Raw genomic sequence first — 19,385 nt, forward strand, 5'->3', positions numbered from 1 at the left:
TCTACTCTGCAGCCTTGAATAACGTAAAAGAAGGGATGCATACATTGGAATAGAATTAGATGGAACAGGCAACCTTAATTCTGGGATCTTCTAACTTAACATATTTGACTTGTGATATTTTGGATGAACAAAGTGCTTGTTTTTATTCTCTACATTCTCTGACCAAGACTGATCAGTGAACACTTCTTCTATTAAATGCTGTAAGTGGAAAGTGCACTAGATAAACATCTCCAGAAATCTCGGTAACTCAACTAAATCAGCATCTAAAAGGACTATTTGAACAGCATCATAGAAAACATTACAAGAATAAAATGTGCCTTTCACAGCCATCCTGAACACTACTCTTCTATCATGTGCGTCATTGACAATTAAAAAAAGAGAACATGAATTTATTTAAATTTATTTTTACCTTCCAAGTTTTTGCCCTTCTCCACTGAAAGCTTTGAATTTCAATCTAGGCTTTACATATTCCTGTTCTTGGTGGTCTTCCATATCCAAGTTAACTTGGCCACCATGCACCAGTCGTTGAAGTTCCAAAGGAATCTCTCTTAAACACAAAAAACAAACCATTTTAGCTGTCTCCTTAAAGTACCCAGTAGAAATTCTCAATTACAATACACTAAAATATTGCAGTATGGACCCTACAAAAATCTAAACAATTTACTGCATATTTGAGAAAGACTGTCTGTGTGTCTGTTCAAGAACTCCGCCTAAACTTTAAGATCTAGGTCCACCAAATTCAGTACAGGCAGTCCCCGGGTTACGCAGATCCGACTTAAGTCGGATCCGTACTTACGAACGGGGCTTTTCTCGCCCCGGAGGACGCGGGCGGCGGGACCAGAGAGACGCGGAGCAGGGACCAGGGAGACGCGAGCAAACCCGCGGAGGACCCGGGCGGCAGGACCGCAGCGCATCTCGGTCCCGCCACCCGTGTCTCCCTGGTCTGCTGGGGGGGGGGGGGGGGGGGGGAAGAGGTGCACTAGCTGCGCGCCCCCCCCCCCCCTCCAGACCAGGCTTTTCTCGCGGATGCCTGTGGTAGAACAGCTGGGGCACTGTCGGTTGGTCCCACAGCGCCGCTCCTTGGCGCTACTGGACCAACCCAGCAGCACCCCAGCTGCTCTGCCCCAGGCGTCCTGATTCAGCCGCTGCTGGTCAGTTTGCTCTGCCCCGGGCTTCCTGGAATCAGCCGCTGATCAGTTTCAGCAGCAGCTGACTTGGGGACACCTGGGGTAGAGCAGCTGGGGTGCTGCTGGGTTGGTCCCCGCAGTGCCGAGGTGCGGCGCTGCGCGGACCTACCCGGCAGCGCCCCAGCTGTTCTGTCCCAGGCGTCCAGATTCAGCTGCTATTGAAACTGATCAGTGGCTGATTCCAGGAAGCCCGGGGCAGAGAAACTCTGCCTCAGGCTTCCTGTAGTCAGCCGCTGGTCAGTTTCAGCAGCAGCTGAGTCTGGATGCCAGTTCCGACTTAAGTACAAATTCAACTTAAGAACAAACCTACAGTCCCTATCTTGTACATAACCCGGGGACTGCCTGTATACAGCTTTTGTTATCATAACTTAAAGCCAAGTAAATGACATTGTTCCAGGAAAATGGGATGTGGCTGGAATGGATTTTTTCTATATGGTTTTATGAAAAGCAAAGACAGACTCACCAGGCAGGTGAATGGGGCTAGCAGGGGGGCACCTTGTTCTGTCCAGGACTGCCCCATCCCCGAGCCTCAAATGGCTTTGAGAAATAATCAACTGATTATTATTTGATTATTACATATCAGTAGTATCCAGGGCCTTCAATTACTAATGCTATCCCATTGTATGTATTTGTACAGAACTTGGCACAAAGATACAACCTCTACCCTGAAGAGCTTACAATCTCAGACAACAGCCAATATGTAGAGGGATGAAGAGAAGAGGGATTCTATCATATATGCATATATTCATTATACCTCTCATTATATATGGTTTCAGAAATTGGACTTGGCAGTCCCTGGAGTAATTTCAAATGTTCAAAATTTATTTAATTTTATAACTTTTGTCATGTTTCAATACTCATCACAATAGAACTTGTAACCCTAAATAAACAAAAAAGTGTGTTGAGTAATTTTTAATAATATTGTACTTTACTTTTGCATAGCACCATTCAATTCAAAGGATCACAAAGGGTGCATTTATACAGCACCTTTAGCTTGAAATAACTTATTTTGTAATTTGGCACTGTCTACATAGCGCCAAATTTTGAAATAACTCGCTATTCCAAAACACCCCTTAACCTTCGTGGACATCAGGATAACCTGCCTTCTATTTCAAAATCTATTTAGAAATAACGGGCTGCTTCAATAGACGCGGAACAGCTATTTCAGGATACTTCCAGTATCACAAAATAGCTCTACAGTGTAGATGTACCCAAAGTCCTTTGCAAATCTTCAACATAATGTATTTATTTTATAGACCCCCCCCCCACACACACACCAAAAAAATGCATCCATCTTTTAAAACCATATGTTAACAGTATAGAAGGTAAAGTGTTATCAAAATATTTCTGCTAAGACTGCCCTGAGGGAAGAAAAATGGTTCTTCACATACACAGTGGATACTTCGCAGGTATGAAAACATTATTCATGTTAAGGAATAATCATACTGCTTTTACTCAGTCCAGGATAATATGAATATTCAAAAAGAAGAAAGCAGTTGTAGCAGTGAATAAGCTGTGAAATATTTTGAATCATAGTTGGCAATTCTTAGCCTACTGCTGGAGGTGGCCATCATATTGAAGTATGATGTCATGTGTGACACAGGCAAGGTGGAGCCCCAATTTTAGTGTTTGATTACAAATCACAGTCTAGGTGATGGGTAAAGTGCTCTAGCATGCTGCCGTCTAACTGTCCCATGCAGATTCTGCTGGGGCAGTCTAAAAGATAATTAGTTCTCAATAACACAGCCCTATGTGAATGAAGCACCTTTAGAGCACTTTACATATCATACCCTCTGGCATGCTTTGCTGGTGCTCTATACACAAGCCCTAAGAGACTGAACTAATGTACAATTTGATTTAAGCAGTGTTTTAACTACCATAACATAATTTTTAGTAATTAAACTTCAAATATTTTCTTTTGACTCCAAAAAACAAACCTTTCACCTGTATTCTGCCAAGAAGGAAATAAAAGAACACTTTCTATGTAGCAGAAGGGTAGAATCTGATGAAGTGGGTCTTTGCCCACAAAAGCTTATGCTCCAATAAATCTGTTAGTCTATAAGGTGCCACAGGACTTCTCATTCTCTATGTAGATTATTTCTGGTTGAGCACTCAGAAATGACCTGCACACAGAGTGGCAATGTGTTTAGGCCCCCTCTTGTGGCAGAGGGCATGTGCATGCGTGTGTGTGCGCACACACACACACACACACACACACACACACACACACACACACACACATATTGCTTGCCAACATCTAGGGCTCAGAGGTTAAATAGACAGTCTATGGAATAGTCCCATATTGTGGTTCTTCCCTGCATCACAAAAACGGGTTTTTAGGATAGAAGGAAATTTAAAAAGTGCACATCAATCGTTACAAAATTTCAGGAGGCATAAGTGCTTTTTCTTCTATTGCAAAGAGGCCTGTATCTCTGAAGTAACAAACAGCTTAACCTTGTTTCTGATAGAATGATTATGTAACGTTTCAGTACTCAACTGTGTAATACTGTGGAAGAGATGCATTCTTTTTAATATTCATCATAGTTTTATTACTATTTCCCTTCTTTCCAACTGATTGTTATGAGAAAGTCAGCAAAATAACCATCATTATAAAACTTACCCTCTTTTAACAGACTCAAGAAACTGAGCATTTGTTGGGTCTGTGTAAGATCTCAACTCTCCATCATCTAAACTGAAACCATTACTCCACAGTTTAAGCAAAATTTGAACCTATTGAGCAAAGACAGTATAATAAAAAAAACAAATGAAACAATTCCTAAGTAATTATCTGATTTTTCTGTGTACACATATTGTCATATATTAGAATACCAAATTTAAAACAAACATATTTTGTAGCAAAACACTGAAACATAAAACAGAAGGCAAAAGAAAAAATTGTGTTTATTTTTGTACATAGACTTTGAACTGCCATTTTTAGATTCCTTAGAAAAGTGATTTTGACTTTTACTAACATTGGCACTATTGCTACAGTTGAAATTACAAACTCAGTGGTACTGAGACCTCAGACAGATTGGCACCCTTGAACTTCACAATAAGCCTTGACTTTTATCAGTGACATAGCTAATAGATAAGATACAAGGTACACAGAAAGAACATGCCAACTATCATGTATTAGGCTTAACAGGTGATGCAACTGCTTTCAAAAGAGTTAATACTCTTTGTTTAAAAATGACCTTGCCCCTGTAAACTTGCAAATTACTACTAGTATTCTAACTGCTTGTGGAATAAAGCAAAAGTTACAGTTACTAATTCCCATAACTAGCTTTATCATTGTTATTTTTATCATAACACCTAGGAGCTCCAAATCATTGACCTGACTGTGATAGCCACTGTACAAACACAGAAGAAAAATACAGACCCTGCTGGCCCTCTAGACCTTAAAGTCTATAAGATAAGAGACAATAGATGGATACAGACAGGCTGACTAGGGAGCATAATGAGACAATGAGACATACTGGTCAGTATGATAGGCTGTCATCTCAGCTCATCCAGCAGCCTAATCATTGTTAATTTTTCACTAGGCCTCAGGGCAAAGAAGAATTTTTAACAGGGATTTGAAACAAGTTAATGTGGTTGTTTTGTGGCTGCTTACAGGGAGATTATCCAAGGCACAATGGACAGCATGAAAGAAAGCACTGAGGGTATGTCTACATTACCCCCCTAGTTCGAACTAGGGGGGTAATGTAGTCATCCGGAGTTGCAAATGAAGCCCGGGATTTGAATTTCCCGGGCTTCATTTGCATGAAGCCGGCCGGCACCATTTTTAAATGCCGGCTAGTTCGAACCTAATCCGAACTAGCTAGCCCGCTAGCACGGGGTTCGTACTAGCCGGCATTTAAAAATGGCGCCGGCCGGCTTCATGCAAATGAAGCCCAGGAAATTCAAATCCCGGGCTTCATTTGCTACTCCGGATGACTACATTACCCCCCTAGTTCAAACTCGGGGGGTAGTGTAGACATACCCTGATATACTTGTCTGCATATTGAACAAGTGGGTGATAGAGGCTAGCATCATAGGCTTACAGAGGTAGGATTGAACCTTTCAATACTAAATGAGAAATGACAGGTTGCATGGTGGACAGTCATAGAAGGCCTTGAAAGTGCAGACAAGCACCTTATTTTTGTTACAATAGCGAAGAAGGGAGCCAGTGAAGGAATACAAGAGAAAGGTTACATGGTCAAAGGAACAAGATAGGAAAATGTTCTTTGCAGAAGAATGCTTTGATGGAAATAAGCAGGAAAAGACTGTATTTGTAATGGCCAGAGAATGGAGCCATGTAGTCTAGATACATCCTTGGTGTGAAGAAATCCAGGGTGTGAATAGTGCATTAGCCTCCACACAGTAGCAGGTTATGAGGATCCTTCTACGGTACACCGAAAATTCTGTAATGTGCTTTGATTTACTGCTGTTTCATACAACCAAATTTCAAACAACAGTATGTCAAAGCACACTACAGAACTGTTAGTATGTCATAGCAGGATCCACATGTGGACTTCGTGTGCAGCAAGTAATGCACTGTTAATTCACATACTGGTTTGTTGCACACTAAGGGTACGTCTAGACTACATGCCTCCGTCGACGGAGGCATGTAGATTAGCCAGATCGGCAGAGGGAAATGAAGCCGCGATTAAAATAATCGCGGCTTCATTTAAATTTAAATGGCTGCCCCGCTCTGCCGATCAGCTGTTTGTCGGCAGATCGGGGCAGTCTGGACGCGATGCGCCGACAAAGAAGCCTTTCTTGATCGGCACAGGTAAACCTGGTTTCACGAGGCATACCTGTGCCGATCAAGAAAGGCTTCTTTGTCGGCGCGTCGCGTCCAGACTGCCCCGATCTGCCGACAAACAGCTGATCGGCAGAGCGGGGCAGCCATTTAAATTTAAATGAAGCCGCGATTATTTTAATCGCGGCTTCATTTCCCTCTGCCGATCTGGCTAATCTACATGCCTCCGTCGACGGAGGCATGTAATCTAGAAACACCCCAAGTTTCTATGTAGGAAGTCCTTAAAGGAAGAAGTGACAGAACACTAGTTAAGGTGGGGAAAGAACATGAGATATCAAAGGCTATGTCTAGACTGCAGTGTTAAATCAGAAAAAGATACGCAATTTGTGTACTTCAAATTGCGTATTTTTTTAATTTACTTTCGAAAGAAGCTTTTCCAAAATCTGGTGCGTCTACACGGCACCAAATTTCAGAAAAAAGTGCTCTTTCAACACATCCCTTATGCCTCATAGAATGAGGTTTACAGGGATGGTGAAAGAGCATGCACTCTTACTCGAAAAAAATTATTTAATGGCGGTATCACAGAAAAGCCAAAGATAGACGTACCCAAAGATAAAACCCAGGTTGCAAATATGGGAAAGCAGAGGAGTTAACAATGGCGTTAGAGAAGAAAATGAAGAAAGATTAGGAGAAAAGTTCTGGGTCAGAGGGAATGAGTTTGAGATGGCAAAACAGTTTTTATATACTTATGTGAATGTCTTAAGAGGTGTAGAGCGATGAAGATTAGCAGCAAAGAATTAGATTTGTAAAATAATTGGCAGATAACTGAAATCATGTGAGCACAGAGGACAAAGTGGAGATGACCCTGAAGGGCACCAGAGAAAGATGCTTTAATGTTAATTTAGTTTTACAGGTTTTTTAAAGTGTAGTTTTACTCTGAAAAGTGATCATCTAAAAATGGCATCATTTTACTTCACAGCTCTATTCTCTGTATATTCAGAGTCATGTCTGCTCTCTTTGAGGGCAAAAGTAAATGTTTTACTATTCTTTACCCCTGTTAGCACTGCTGACTAAGATTCAGTCACTGTTGTTTTTTTCCATCTTGTGCATCAGCAAAGTTGTTTATTAAGTCACACATATCCAAGTCTGCTGAAGATAATGGCAAAAAAATCAGGAAACAGCTCTTCTGTTCTACTCAGTTTGTCATACTGAATCCAGCACTTTCACGAGTGTAGCTTAGGGCCCAATTTGGATGTCAGAATATTTTTTTATTGGTGATGTTTGACTCTCACTGTGCAAATAATATGCAAGTCTGACAGGAAAAGGACATATCTTTCTAACGATAAGCTGACAGAAATAACAACTACACTATTATGCCACTTTTATAAATAATTTGTATAAAGTAAAGCCATTCTGGCTGTTTGATCTTCATCCTAAATTGGATTTAAAATTAGTAATAAAATATTTATTTTCTTTCTACCCAATATCAACTTTAGAAGGATCTTATCTAGCTAGTGAGTACTCCAGTAGCTTATTGTTAAGGACAATCATTTTCTAGTTCACAGGGAATAAAGACAACATACAATATTACAAGTTATGAATTGTTGTGAAGTGCTTAATAGGGCTAAATCAACACAAATAATGCCTATGGAACCTTAAAATATGGCATGCACCTCCTCACAAAATTAAGCTTTTTAATTCCAAAGGAGCATTTTGCAACTCAGATTAGAGTTTTGGAGCACCCACATAAATACAACACTTTTTCACAACATTGCACCCAGTCAGTCAACTTCTCTTACAAACATCTCTTTCTTCTACCTTCATAATCTATGCGTTTTGTCCATGTAGACGCTTTAGCTTTAAGAAATTATTCTTAAAATGTACTTTACATGGCTCTGTAGCTATTCATTATGAACAAAACTATTGTTATATAAAAACATCTTAAGAATTTGGGCTTCAAAACATTACTAACCAGGGTTCAAGATGTGTAGCACTATTTCCTGCTGTTCAACATTTTACTTACATCTTGTCCATTCTGATTTTCTCCATATATATATTCGGAGCGCTTCAGTGATGCATCACCCAATCTGTACCCACCACCTGAAAATGACTGATAAAATATTTAAAAAGAAAGTTAATTAAAAAAATTAACAGCCTGAATAGATACGTGAAACAATTTACAGGGATATTTAATGAGGTGCAAGCATATAAATTAAAATGTCAACAAGCCTGTTTTTTGGTTAACACAAACACAAAATGTTCTAACTGATATGCCTTCTAATTAGGATATTAGGTAGTTAGAAATTATAATCATGCTAAGCAGTTCATGTACTATGAAATATTGAACGTTTTCAAACATTAGTAATATAATTCATGAGGCAATAAGTCATTCAGACAAAAGTAATTATAATTCATTTAGTTTTTAAGAAACTATCTTTTTTGTACTTACTTTAGCTTTACTAAAATCACCTGAGGCTCTTGCGGCTTCATCCAATGGAACTGCACCATGTTCTTTCGCCTCTTTGAAAAGTTCATCAACAATTTTACTGGGATTTTTATTATTAGAAGGCCCAACAATCTGTAGTCCACTATATTCTGAGTCACCTGAGTAAAATCTTTAAACAATAATGTTCATGAGTGACAATCATGAACATTATTCATGATTAACGTACTGTATGGACACCCATTTTTCAATTTAAAAAAGCTCAGTAAACAAACTGATCACAGAAACATTCCATTCAGTTCTGGCTTTCCCAATACACAAAGAAGCACGGCTCAAAGTATCGTTACATTAGTGGCTCTACAAAGATAAACTTTGGGATTTCCCTAAAAGATAGGAACCATAATCGTAAGTTGTAGCTAACACAGTACCGCTATAGCTGTGGCTTTACATGCTTTATCTTGTGCGGATTTCTGCCATTTACTCGAAAGAATAATCTCCACTGTGAGATTTTGTGCATGACATATGGCTGGTCTGATCGAAATACAGGATGAACAGCATTAGTTTATATTCTGAGGCTCTTTAGAGTCTGCAGTAACTTCAAAGAAAGCCATTGGATAAAACAAACAATAGTGAACATCTAAGTTTTTTTCCAAAATAGATTAATTTCTAGCCATTGAATGAGATCCATTTCATAGAGTGCATTATTTAGTAGTTTGATTATCTAAGGTCAGAATTTATGTACATGTTCAATAGTAAGAGTAAGAGACTAGAAGTGCTATGGGTTAATTTGTGCTTAGACACAGCTATGCAAAATCTTTAGGTAAATACAACATACTGCCAAGCAGTAGCATATTTGATTTCAGTTCTAACTCATCTGATTCGAAATATTTAATAAAATGCTGAATGCTTCCTATTCTCCTTGGGTATACTATTTGACTGTGTCTACACTGGGCCACTTATTCCGGAAAAGCAGCCGCTTTTCCAGAATAAGCTGTGAGCTGTCTACACTGGCCGCTTGCTTTTCCGGAAAAGCAATGATGATCTACTGTAAAATTGTCAGTGTTTTTCCGGAAAAACTATGCTGCTCCCGTTCAGGCAAAAGTCCTTTTCCGGAAAAACTGTTCCGGAAAAGGGCCAGTGTAGACAGCACAGTAGTCTTTTCCGCAAAAAAGCCCCGAACGCGAAAATGATGATCAGGGCTTTTTTCCGGAAAAGCGCGTCTACATTGGCCACGGATGCTTTTCCGGAAAAAGTGCTTTTCCGGAAAAACATCCTGCCAATATAGACGTGCTTTTTCCGGAAATACTTATAACGGAAAACTGTTCCGTTTTAAGCATTTCCGGAAAAGGGTGCCAGTGTAGACGTAGCCTTTAAGTATAGCAGACAAAGTGAGTTGATTCAGGACAAAACAATTCAGTCGGATACCATTTACAAGATTAAAACTAGAACATAAGAATGGCCATACTGGGTCAGATCAAAGGTTCATCTAGCCCAATATCCTGTATTCTGACAGTGGCCAATGCCATATGCCCCAGAGAGAGTGAACAGAACAGGTAATCATCAAGTGATCCCTCTCCTGTCACCCATTCCTAGCTTCTGATAGAGGATAATGCCGACAAGCTTTTCGAACTAATGAGCCAAAGTACATCAACATTCAGAACAAGTGGTCAACAAAGAACCAGTATAAAAATGGCCATTTGCATGACTGAAAATATACAAATTAATATTATTGATAAATGACATGATGATTTAATAAGAGCATAAATGAAACACTGTACTCATAGACTTGTTTTAATGGGACTTCTGCTGCTGCTGGGGGTGCAGTTTGTGGACATGGAGGTGCAGGAGTCAGGGTCGCAGGCACTGCCTCCCGCTGCTCCCATTGTGCACATTCCAGCCAATAGGAATAGTGGGAAAAGCCTCCTGGAAGCACATCCATGCGCTGCTGTCCCATAGCCCGGGGAGGGGAAAGGAAAGTGGCAGCACAGAGACACTTCTAGCTCTGCTTCTTTCCTGCAAGCCGAATCTGTCGGGGAGGCTTGGGGCTTCCACTCCCCTCCTACTCCCCTGCAGGAAGCCGGTACTGGCATTCCAATCTTGCGGGGGGCCACAAGGCGAGATCGCCAGCATAAGCTCCCTGCTGCAGGAGGAGCAAGAGGGAGGGTTGAGCTTGAGCTGCAAGAGAGCCATATTTGGCTCAGGAGCCATTGTTTGCCAACCCCTGGGCTAGGGACACCAATCCCTACCCATCCTGGCTAATAGCCACTGATGGACCTAACCTCCATTAATTTATTTAGTTCTTTTTTTAACCCTGTTAAAGTCCTGGTCTTCACCACATCTTCTGGCACGGAACTACATAGGTTGACTGTGCGCTGTGTGAAGAACAACTTCCTTTTGTTTGTTTTAAACCTGCTACCTATTAATTTAATTTGGTGACCCCTAGTTCTTATGTTATGGGAATAAGTAAATAACTTTTCCTTATTCCCTTTCTCCATACCGGTCATGATTTTATAGACCTCTATCATATCCCCCCCTTAGTCTCCACTTTTCTAAGCTGAAAAGTATCAGATTTAAATCTCTCTTCATATGGCACCTGTTTCAAACCCTTAATAATTTCTGTTGCCCTTTTCTGAACCTTTTACATTTTTTTGGAGATGAGGCAACCATATCTGTATGCAGTATTCAAGATATGGGCATACCAAGGATTTATATAGAGGCAATAAAATATTCTCTGTCTTATTTTTTATCCTTATTTAAATGATTCCAAACACTGGTTTGCTTTTTTGACTGCTGCTGCACATTGAGTGGATGCTTTCAGAGAACTATCCACAACGATTCCAAGATCTCTCTCGAGTGGTTATAGCTAAATTAGTCCCCATCATTTTTAATGTATAGTTGAGATTATTTTTTTCCAATATGCATTACTTTGCATTTATCAACAATAAAATTCATTTGCCATTTTGTTGCCCAATCACTTAGTTTTGTGAGATTCTGCTCTCTCACCATGATGTCTGTAAACTAAGGGTGATGTAATAAAGCAGAGGAGATAGATCTAACAAGTTAATAATTTATTGCTATCAGTTTAAGTATTCTATTTTAATATTAAATAAAAGATTCACATAATTAAAAGGTAAAAAAGGACCACAAAGATAAAGAGTGAAACAAGAACACAAAGGGTATGTCTACACTAGCCCCCTAGTTCGAACTAGGGAGGCTAATGTAGGCATTCGAAGTTGCAAATCAAGCCCAGGATTTAAATATCCCGCACTTGATTAGCATCTTCCCGGCCGGTCGCCAGTTTTTGAAATTTACAAGTCCGGATTAACTGCCCGTGTCTACACATGGCAGGGACCCGGTAGTTTGAAAAAAAGCCCTAAATCGAACTACCAGTTAAAACTCATTCCAGGAGGAACAACTGGTAGTGCGAACTAGGGCTTTATTTCGAACTACTGGGTCCCTGCCGCGTGTAGACGTGGGCAGTTAGTCCGGATTTGTAAATTTTAAAAACTGGTGACCGGCCGGGAAGATGCAAATCAAGCACGGGATATTTAAATCCTGGGCTTGATTTGCAACTTCGAATGCCTACATTAGCCTCCCTAGTTCAAACTAGGGGGCTAGTGTAGACATACCCAAACAGAGAAGAGTTGGAAGGAAACAATTCATTAGGGACGATTTTGGAATAATGGTGAGAGTTAGAGTCTTGTATAGAAAAATTACTCATTATACACCTGTTTAAATCTAAGAACCAAACCCCAAGCTAGTTAAAGAAAGCTATTAAGAGTTGCTTACTAAACATAATGGACAGTAATGCCGAGGTAGAAAATAAGCATATTTGGAAGAGCTACTAGCACTTTTTAATACATCTACATAATATTCATTTCAGTTTCAGATACAAAATCTAAGAGACATGTTATTATTTATCAAAACACGTAACCTATACATTTGATTTAATTCTAAAATAAAATTTTCCTGAAGTTGGCATGTGCGTGATGGATTATCAAGTGCAATATTGTACAGGGTTTTTTAAAATAAATAGTACATGTAAAACTGACTTTAAGAATGAAAGTCTATGGTTCACAAAGATTCAGATTATAGGTTGATGAAAGGGGGATGAAGCATTTTATTCTAAGTAAAAAAGGCTATTCTCCATACCAAGTGTCATTTCCTTCTACTGAGTCACAGAACAAACTTTATGTTCCCACTTACAAGAAAGATTAAGATCGATGCCATTAAGAAAGAAAGAAGACAGAAAAAAGTATATGAATGGGAAAAAAATGTAAATTAGTACCTTATTCACAATTGTTATAAATAAATAAGCTTTTGTTTTACAATACCTTTGGTTTTCTTTGTCATCACTCATGCTTCTTTCTGGTTTTCTTAAGCTTCTGAAGGAGTCAATTTTTAGACTGCAAATATTTTTAAAAAATTAATTTGATTAAAATATTACTGATTTTATGCATACATATACATATACTGCATAATGTAGCCATAGTAACAAGTACATTGGACTTTATGACTGCCCTATGTAATGTGATTAGAGGGTTTTTCTACACTTAAAATAAAAATGAAAATACGGTCTTTCAAAAGTTCTGACATAATGGGCTATAACAGCCATTCAGATTCACTGTATAAATATTTGATGAATTAATTCTAAATTGTTGAAAAACTGTAATGGCATATGTTCTCATGGACACAGTAAATAGTTCCAAATAGTCACCTTCTAGCAAGGGAAGAGTGGATGGCAGCTCAATTAAGCACACACAGTAATATCATTATACATGCAAAATAGGAAGTGGCACCAATGACATCAACAGGTAACATTCAGTGTGACTAAGTGCTGCAGAATCTAGCCTTTAACCTTCAACTATATTTCAAAACTAGTTTTGTTGTATTTGAACCTGAAACAGGATGTACCAGAGTTGGTAATACAAATAAATAACAGAGCGCTAGGAACCCAGTCACGGACCAGGACCTCATTGTAATTGATACTGTACACACACTAATGATGTTAAAATGCGATTATCTGGCTCTTATGATAGCAGCTGTGGAAAAATATTTTTGGATAGAGCTTAGTGTTTCATGTTGATGTGAGCAATGTGGCTTCCTGACCCAGAAGATGCACCCATGTATAGCCCTCCATGTGACTTTTGTGCCTGCTCCTAATGGCTGTTTCCCCAACAAAAAGCAGGTAATATGCCCAAATCTGTGTGAAGGCATAACTACTTCTGCATTTAATATTGAGTCCTTCCCAGGAGCTAACAGAATCATTAAGTGGTTGGAAGCACTTGCAGAATGAAAACTACTCAATAAATATTTATATGCTACAGATGCTTATGAAGGAAGCGGACTGGTCCTAGTATTATGAGGACCCCCCACCTTACTCTTCTGTATTGCTATAGCTTTTTAAACACACATTGAAATATAATCTCTCTTTGAAATCAGACTTCTGAATGTTGCACACACAAAAAAGCAGAGTTAGTGAACTGAAATAGATATTACAGATGTCAAATAAGTTAATAATCCTAATGTACAAAACACTTCTTACCTTTGAACAGGTACTCTTGAGTTACTGACCAGTGTAGCTGGTGATCTGTCTGAATGGGATAACTTGCTTTTAACTTCATCTTCGTATAACCCAGCCAAGGCCAACTACATTAAACACCAAACTTTTTAGAAAGCTTATAAGATTAGAGATATAAACTATTCAAAGAACAAGAGAATACATCTTGTATACATTGTTTTAGAAGCTTGGGTTCCTTATTGATTTAGGAATATGACTGATAATATTTAGATACTTTCATAAAATTTGTTTGGATACTTCTACTCTGTAATAAACATGCTTGTATTTATTTACATCCCCCTCTATATATGTTAGTGAGTCTGCATGCAAGTCCATTTGTTCAACAACTCCTCCTAAAAGAACTAAGGCCACCAAATTTGGTATGCAGCTTCCTCTTCTCCTACCTTAAAGCAAGGTCAGGGTGTGGTTGTGCCAGGAAAGGACTGTTGTCCATAATACAAAGGAGAGAGCCTGCTGTTTGGATGGATGCAATATGAGAGTGGTCACTGGGGGCAGCTGTACCATCAAGGGAGTGGCCAGTACAGCTGGGGCTCCGCCACCTTGCCTGCCAGCACACTAGGTAAGTAGCCCTCCTGCCCCACGCTCTTTCCCCCCTCCTGGCCCTTGGCTGTAGTGCTGGAGCAGGGGAGAAGAAGAAAAGGCCCCTGGCAGCAGGGTAGAGGAAAGAAAAGGTTCATACTGGATGAGAGCCCCCCACCCAAAGCGCCTCCTTAGCCCCCCAACTCTCACTCTTGCATTCTCCATCCTTCTGTACTGACCCTCTCTCTCCCAATCCCCAAGGCCCTGTCCTGACTCCTGTATCCTCCACACTGCCAACCCACTAGCCTGAAGGACCTGGGCAACTCTGCATAAATCTGCTAGAATTAAAATAAACAGGAGTCTGAATTACCTCATTAACTATATATAAAGGCTACAATTAGCACAGAATGGAAATACTTTTTATACAAAACATATGTCCAGAATACACAGAAAGCACTCACATCACAGGTATTTGAAAAAAGGTTAAGATAAAGATAATCTGTGTTCATGTGAAACAACATGCCACACTACTTTCAAGAAGACTGTTAGAGGACACAACAGTATCAGCCTGTAGTTAGGGCTGTCAAGCGATTAAAAATTTTATTCACGATTAAAAAATGTAATCGCGATTCATCGCAGTTAATCGCATACAGCTCCCCTTTGAAACGCCACAGTGGTGTTTCAATGGGGCAGCACAGCATTAATGCCTGTGATTAATGTTTTAATTTTTTTTAATGCACGCTTTAATGCAGATCAATTTACAGGCTTATTTGTAATTTATTTTTTTAAGTTCCTATGTAACATGTTTATACCCATAACAGGTTGTACATCACTATTAAAATCCCAATTTAGTAAAGCACATTAGCATATATTTAACACTTAATTCAGAAAGTGCTTAAATGCTTACATCCAAGAACAGTTACTTGTATTAAAAAAGTTTTCCCCTAAAGATGGCCCTAGATATTCTGCCATTTCTGTGGAAGATTCAGCTTTAAAAAACATGTGGAGCAATACTAAATATGACATTTTTAGTAGCCTTATTTCTGTTATTTTTAACGATGCTGTACTTAGTTTTTGTAAATATTAGGATTTTTGTCTCAAAACCAGAGTTCTGAAATTTGATTCTGCTTTTCTCTGGATACGTGAGTGGCATTAAGATTTTACCATGTGGTGCTGCAAGGATGTGATGCAACTATGGTTTGGCTTACAAAACAAACATTCAAATAGAAATAACCATCTGTCCTTTGTTAGACAAACTGCTTTAGAATCACAGTAATTAATACTGTAATAAGTATTGCAGTGAGACACTCTCAATCCAGGAAAGTAAGCTAGTTGAAGAATTCTTGGCTGTTAAGAAAATTGTACAGACTAGTGAGACTGCAACAGAAGTTTTTAAAGACATCTAGAGTCTCAAGCTTAATAGACATGCTACAGACTACCTTCAGATAAATTTAACACCATTAAAGATGATCTACTCAAAAAACCTGCTTAACTACAAGTCAAATTTTCAAAAGTTTGGGAACCTCACGGTAATTGTAACTACTGTATACTAAAATGTTAGTCTCAACAGATTCATAGACTTTATTAACAATAATTAATGTGCACATCCAATATTAGTAAATAGAAAGGAAAAAATAGCCAGGACTGGTCAGTAGTGTACTGTTATGTGTAATTTAAACAAAAAGGAACATTAATACTGCCTACAATTTCTCCTTCCTTCTACTTAATAGCTAAGGGTAAGAGTAGGTCTACACTTATGGTCTTGTGTAGAGCAGATCGATATAGCATGCCCAGTTAGCATGGGTATGAACAGCAATGTAGACAACGAGACATGGTTGAGTAGAGTTGAAGGCCCTACATGCCTGAATCGTAGAGTATATACCATAGGCACCTATTTACATGTCCAAGCCATGACACTCATGTCTACATTGCTACTTTTCTTAATGTGGTGTCCCTCTGCCTCTCTGCTGCTGGAGACTTTCACTGCCACACACAGCTACACAGGACAGAGTGGGGACACAACCTATCTTTCACTGAAGCATTCAGGAATTGGAAAACTATTTACAGTGGGGGTGCTAAAAAGCCTTCAAACAAACCTGCAAACCCTGTATATGACAAAAACTGCTTCAAGCCCAGGAGGTGCCGTGCACCTTCTGGACTCTTAATGTTGCTGTGTAGATGTACCCTATTTCAAAATAACTACATTACTTCAAAATAACTTAGTTTGCATCTGCACAGCAGGCAATTATTTCTAAATAATGTCAAAATACTGTCAAGCTGGAGGACTTCTGACTCCTGTAACCCTCATTATAGGAGGAGTAAAGGAAGTCAAAGGAAGGGTGCTCTATTTCGAAACAAGTACTGTGTAGATGCTTCCAATTTAAAAATATGCTATGCAATTGTTGTAGCTCAATTTGCATAGCTTATTTCGAGTTAAGTCCTGCTGTGTAGATGCACCCTTAGTTCCCAGACCCATGGCTACGCATACCCTATGTGCTACCACAAGCGTGGGCAAGTTCAAATATAGTTTAAAGAATTTTAGTTGGACTTATTTCAGTTTTAAAGTTGGCGGGGGAAATGAGTGCAGATAAAGAAATGGTTACAGCTGAGAAGATTTGATATTGTTTCTTTGCAGGAAGCTAGCAGTGAGAGCCAACTCTGTGCAGTCACCTCCCCCTTGCTCTAATATCTGAAAACCTGGCTCAGCAGTACAAGGGGATTCTTGCATTAAGCAGCTTTATTCAGGGCCTTGCAAGAGGCGGCAGCCTCCTCAAGCCTGGCGAGTAAGTCCGGAGCAAATGCAGGCTCGGTAAAAGAAGGGCAGCCTATGACACGAAGCTAGTCACCTGCCTCCGCTCCACACCCTGTGGCACGATAGGGCCCAGTGCAGAGCTCAGGGAGGAGCCCGGCGGCGGATACCCGGGGCAGGGGGCCAAGTGTATGCACAGAAAGGGCAGGCAGCGACCCTGATCCAGCCAGCGTTCAGCTTCCCGGACCCTGCTCCGCCCGCCGGCGGCCTCCTAGTCCAGCAGCGCAGAGCCCCGCAGCCCGGCGGGGCAGGACGAGCCGGCATCAGCCGGGGGAGGCGCCTGCGGGCTCCTGTTCACCATTCCCCAGCATCGCCCCGCCCTGGGCTCACCTGTAAGTCGCGGGCCGTGGGTGGCCGGGCATTCGCCCGGGGCCCTTTGTCCCGCCGCGGCCCGCCAGCCGCCTCTGCCTCTTCCCGCTGGCCTGCGGCCGCCCCGCCGTCCGCCATCTTCAGCAGCAGGCCGGGAGCCGCTCCTCGCGACCCCACTGTGAGCCGCGCGCGGCCGACCTGCAGCTAGGGGGAAGCGCCGCGGAGCACTTCCGTCGCCGGGATACCATGGCAACGGGAGGAGCAGCGGGAGAGGACCACTGCGCCGCTGATCCTTAGCCGCGCCCCCTTCACTCGCCACGCCCCAGTGACTGTCTGTCTCTGTCTCGCTGTGTGCGCGCGCGCTCCCGAACCTTGTGTGCTCGCGCTGCGCGCGCCGACTCCAAACTGTGCTCCAGCGTCCGGCGCTAAGGACTACGTGTGCGCCTGCGCATTTGGTCGCCTGGCCTGCTGCCTTCTCCATGTGTGTGCACGCCCTGCCTGTGATCGTCCTCTTGCCCTTTGGAGTCATGCGCATGCACAGGCTTACCTGTCCCATGTCTGAATCTGCCCACTCCTGCCTGCCCCATCGCCTGTGTGGGCGTCTGCCTTTGTGCGTGCACCTGCCCTGACTTGTGGCCCCACCCCACTCAGTCTTTCCCCCATGACGCAGGAGCACACCTGCAGGCTCACACTCACGCAGGGCAGGTAATAGCAGATAATCACAGGGACAGACAAGCAAACACACAGGGCAGGTGGGCACATGCATGTACATGGACACAGCTATGACAGTGGCAGGTGGTTACACAAAGTCAGGCACAAAGAAGCCACTGGAGTTTCAATCTTTGAAATGCACAGGCACTCCTGCTGGGGCTCTCATACATTTCAAAGGTGGAACACAGCCCAGCACTTCCACCTTTGAAATGTAGCAGCAATGAGCTACATTTCAAAGCGGAAGCACCCTTATCAACTAATTGAATAGTCGATGGAAATCCCATCAATGATTCAATTAGTTTATTAATCTAATTTTATCATTCCTACTCATTCATGGGTTCATGAATTCATGGATTCATTCCTGTTCATTCATGGGCTGCACATCCACTGTAAAATATCATCGTTGGTAGCAAAACTTCTCAAATAAATTAGAAAGAAATAGAAATCAACACTAATTGGCCACATAGTTGAAGCCTCTTATTTGAGTTTGCTAACGGTGAAATGTATTCACTTACTTCGTTTACCCTTCATTGGGCTGATTAGTGAAATGTAGTTGCCTAAAAGAAAATACCATCTTCCTGGAATAACGTAGTCTGAATTAGGAAAGGGCAATCAAATTGTAATTGTTCTAAAATCCAAATCTTACTGCAGTAAGTTGTCCCATATTTTGAAGGGCTTGTCTTCCCCCAAACGCAGGTGTTATTACTACTTGCCACTCTTGGTTGTCTGCCCTAGGATAAAGACTGCCGAAAAGAGATCACCTTAATACAGATAAACATTTTTTTCATTGAGAATGTATATAGACACAAACATCTGCAATGTAAATGTGATTAAGATGGCATTTTAATTTCCACAATATTATTCCTGAGACCAAGGGTGCATCTACACAGTGCCCAAAACTCGTATTTCAAATCTATTTCAAAATAGGCTATTTTGAAATTTGGCATGTCTACACAGCACCAAATTTTGAAAAAAACGCGCTATTTCAAGCCATTCCTTATCCCTCGTGCAACAAGGTTTACTGGGATGGCGAAATAGCATGTCCGTTATTTCGAAAAATATTTTAAAATAAGAGGTGGCTT

At 40.9% G+C, this 19,385-nt stretch overlaps 1 protein-coding gene across 1 annotated transcript in view; it reads right to left on the reverse strand.

The window, feature by feature from the left end:
• The window catches only part of UBXN2B (UBX domain protein 2B), a 33,281-nt gene extending 15,154 nt beyond the window's left edge, over positions 1-18,127 (reverse strand). Inside the window, exons 1-7 of the mRNA XM_075920660.1 lie at positions 17,614-18,127; positions 13,920-14,023; positions 12,709-12,780; positions 8,381-8,546; positions 7,955-8,041; positions 3,808-3,917; positions 410-547 (exon numbers count right to left, since the gene is read on the reverse strand). Coding sequence (XP_075776775.1) covers positions 410-547; positions 3,808-3,917; positions 7,955-8,041; positions 8,381-8,546; positions 12,709-12,780; positions 13,920-14,023; positions 17,614-17,730 — 794 coding nt within the window. The 5' untranslated portion in view covers positions 17,731-18,127. The remainder of the gene's footprint in view (positions 1-409; positions 548-3,807; positions 3,918-7,954; positions 8,042-8,380; positions 8,547-12,708; positions 12,781-13,919; positions 14,024-17,613) is intronic.
• Between the last annotated feature and the right edge of the window lie 1,258 nt (positions 18,128-19,385).

Source organism: Pelodiscus sinensis, chromosome 2 (assembly GCF_049634645.1).
Source record: "Pelodiscus sinensis isolate JC-2024 chromosome 2, ASM4963464v1, whole genome shotgun sequence".
Lineage (NCBI taxonomy): Eukaryota > Metazoa > Chordata > Testudines > Trionychidae > Pelodiscus > Pelodiscus sinensis.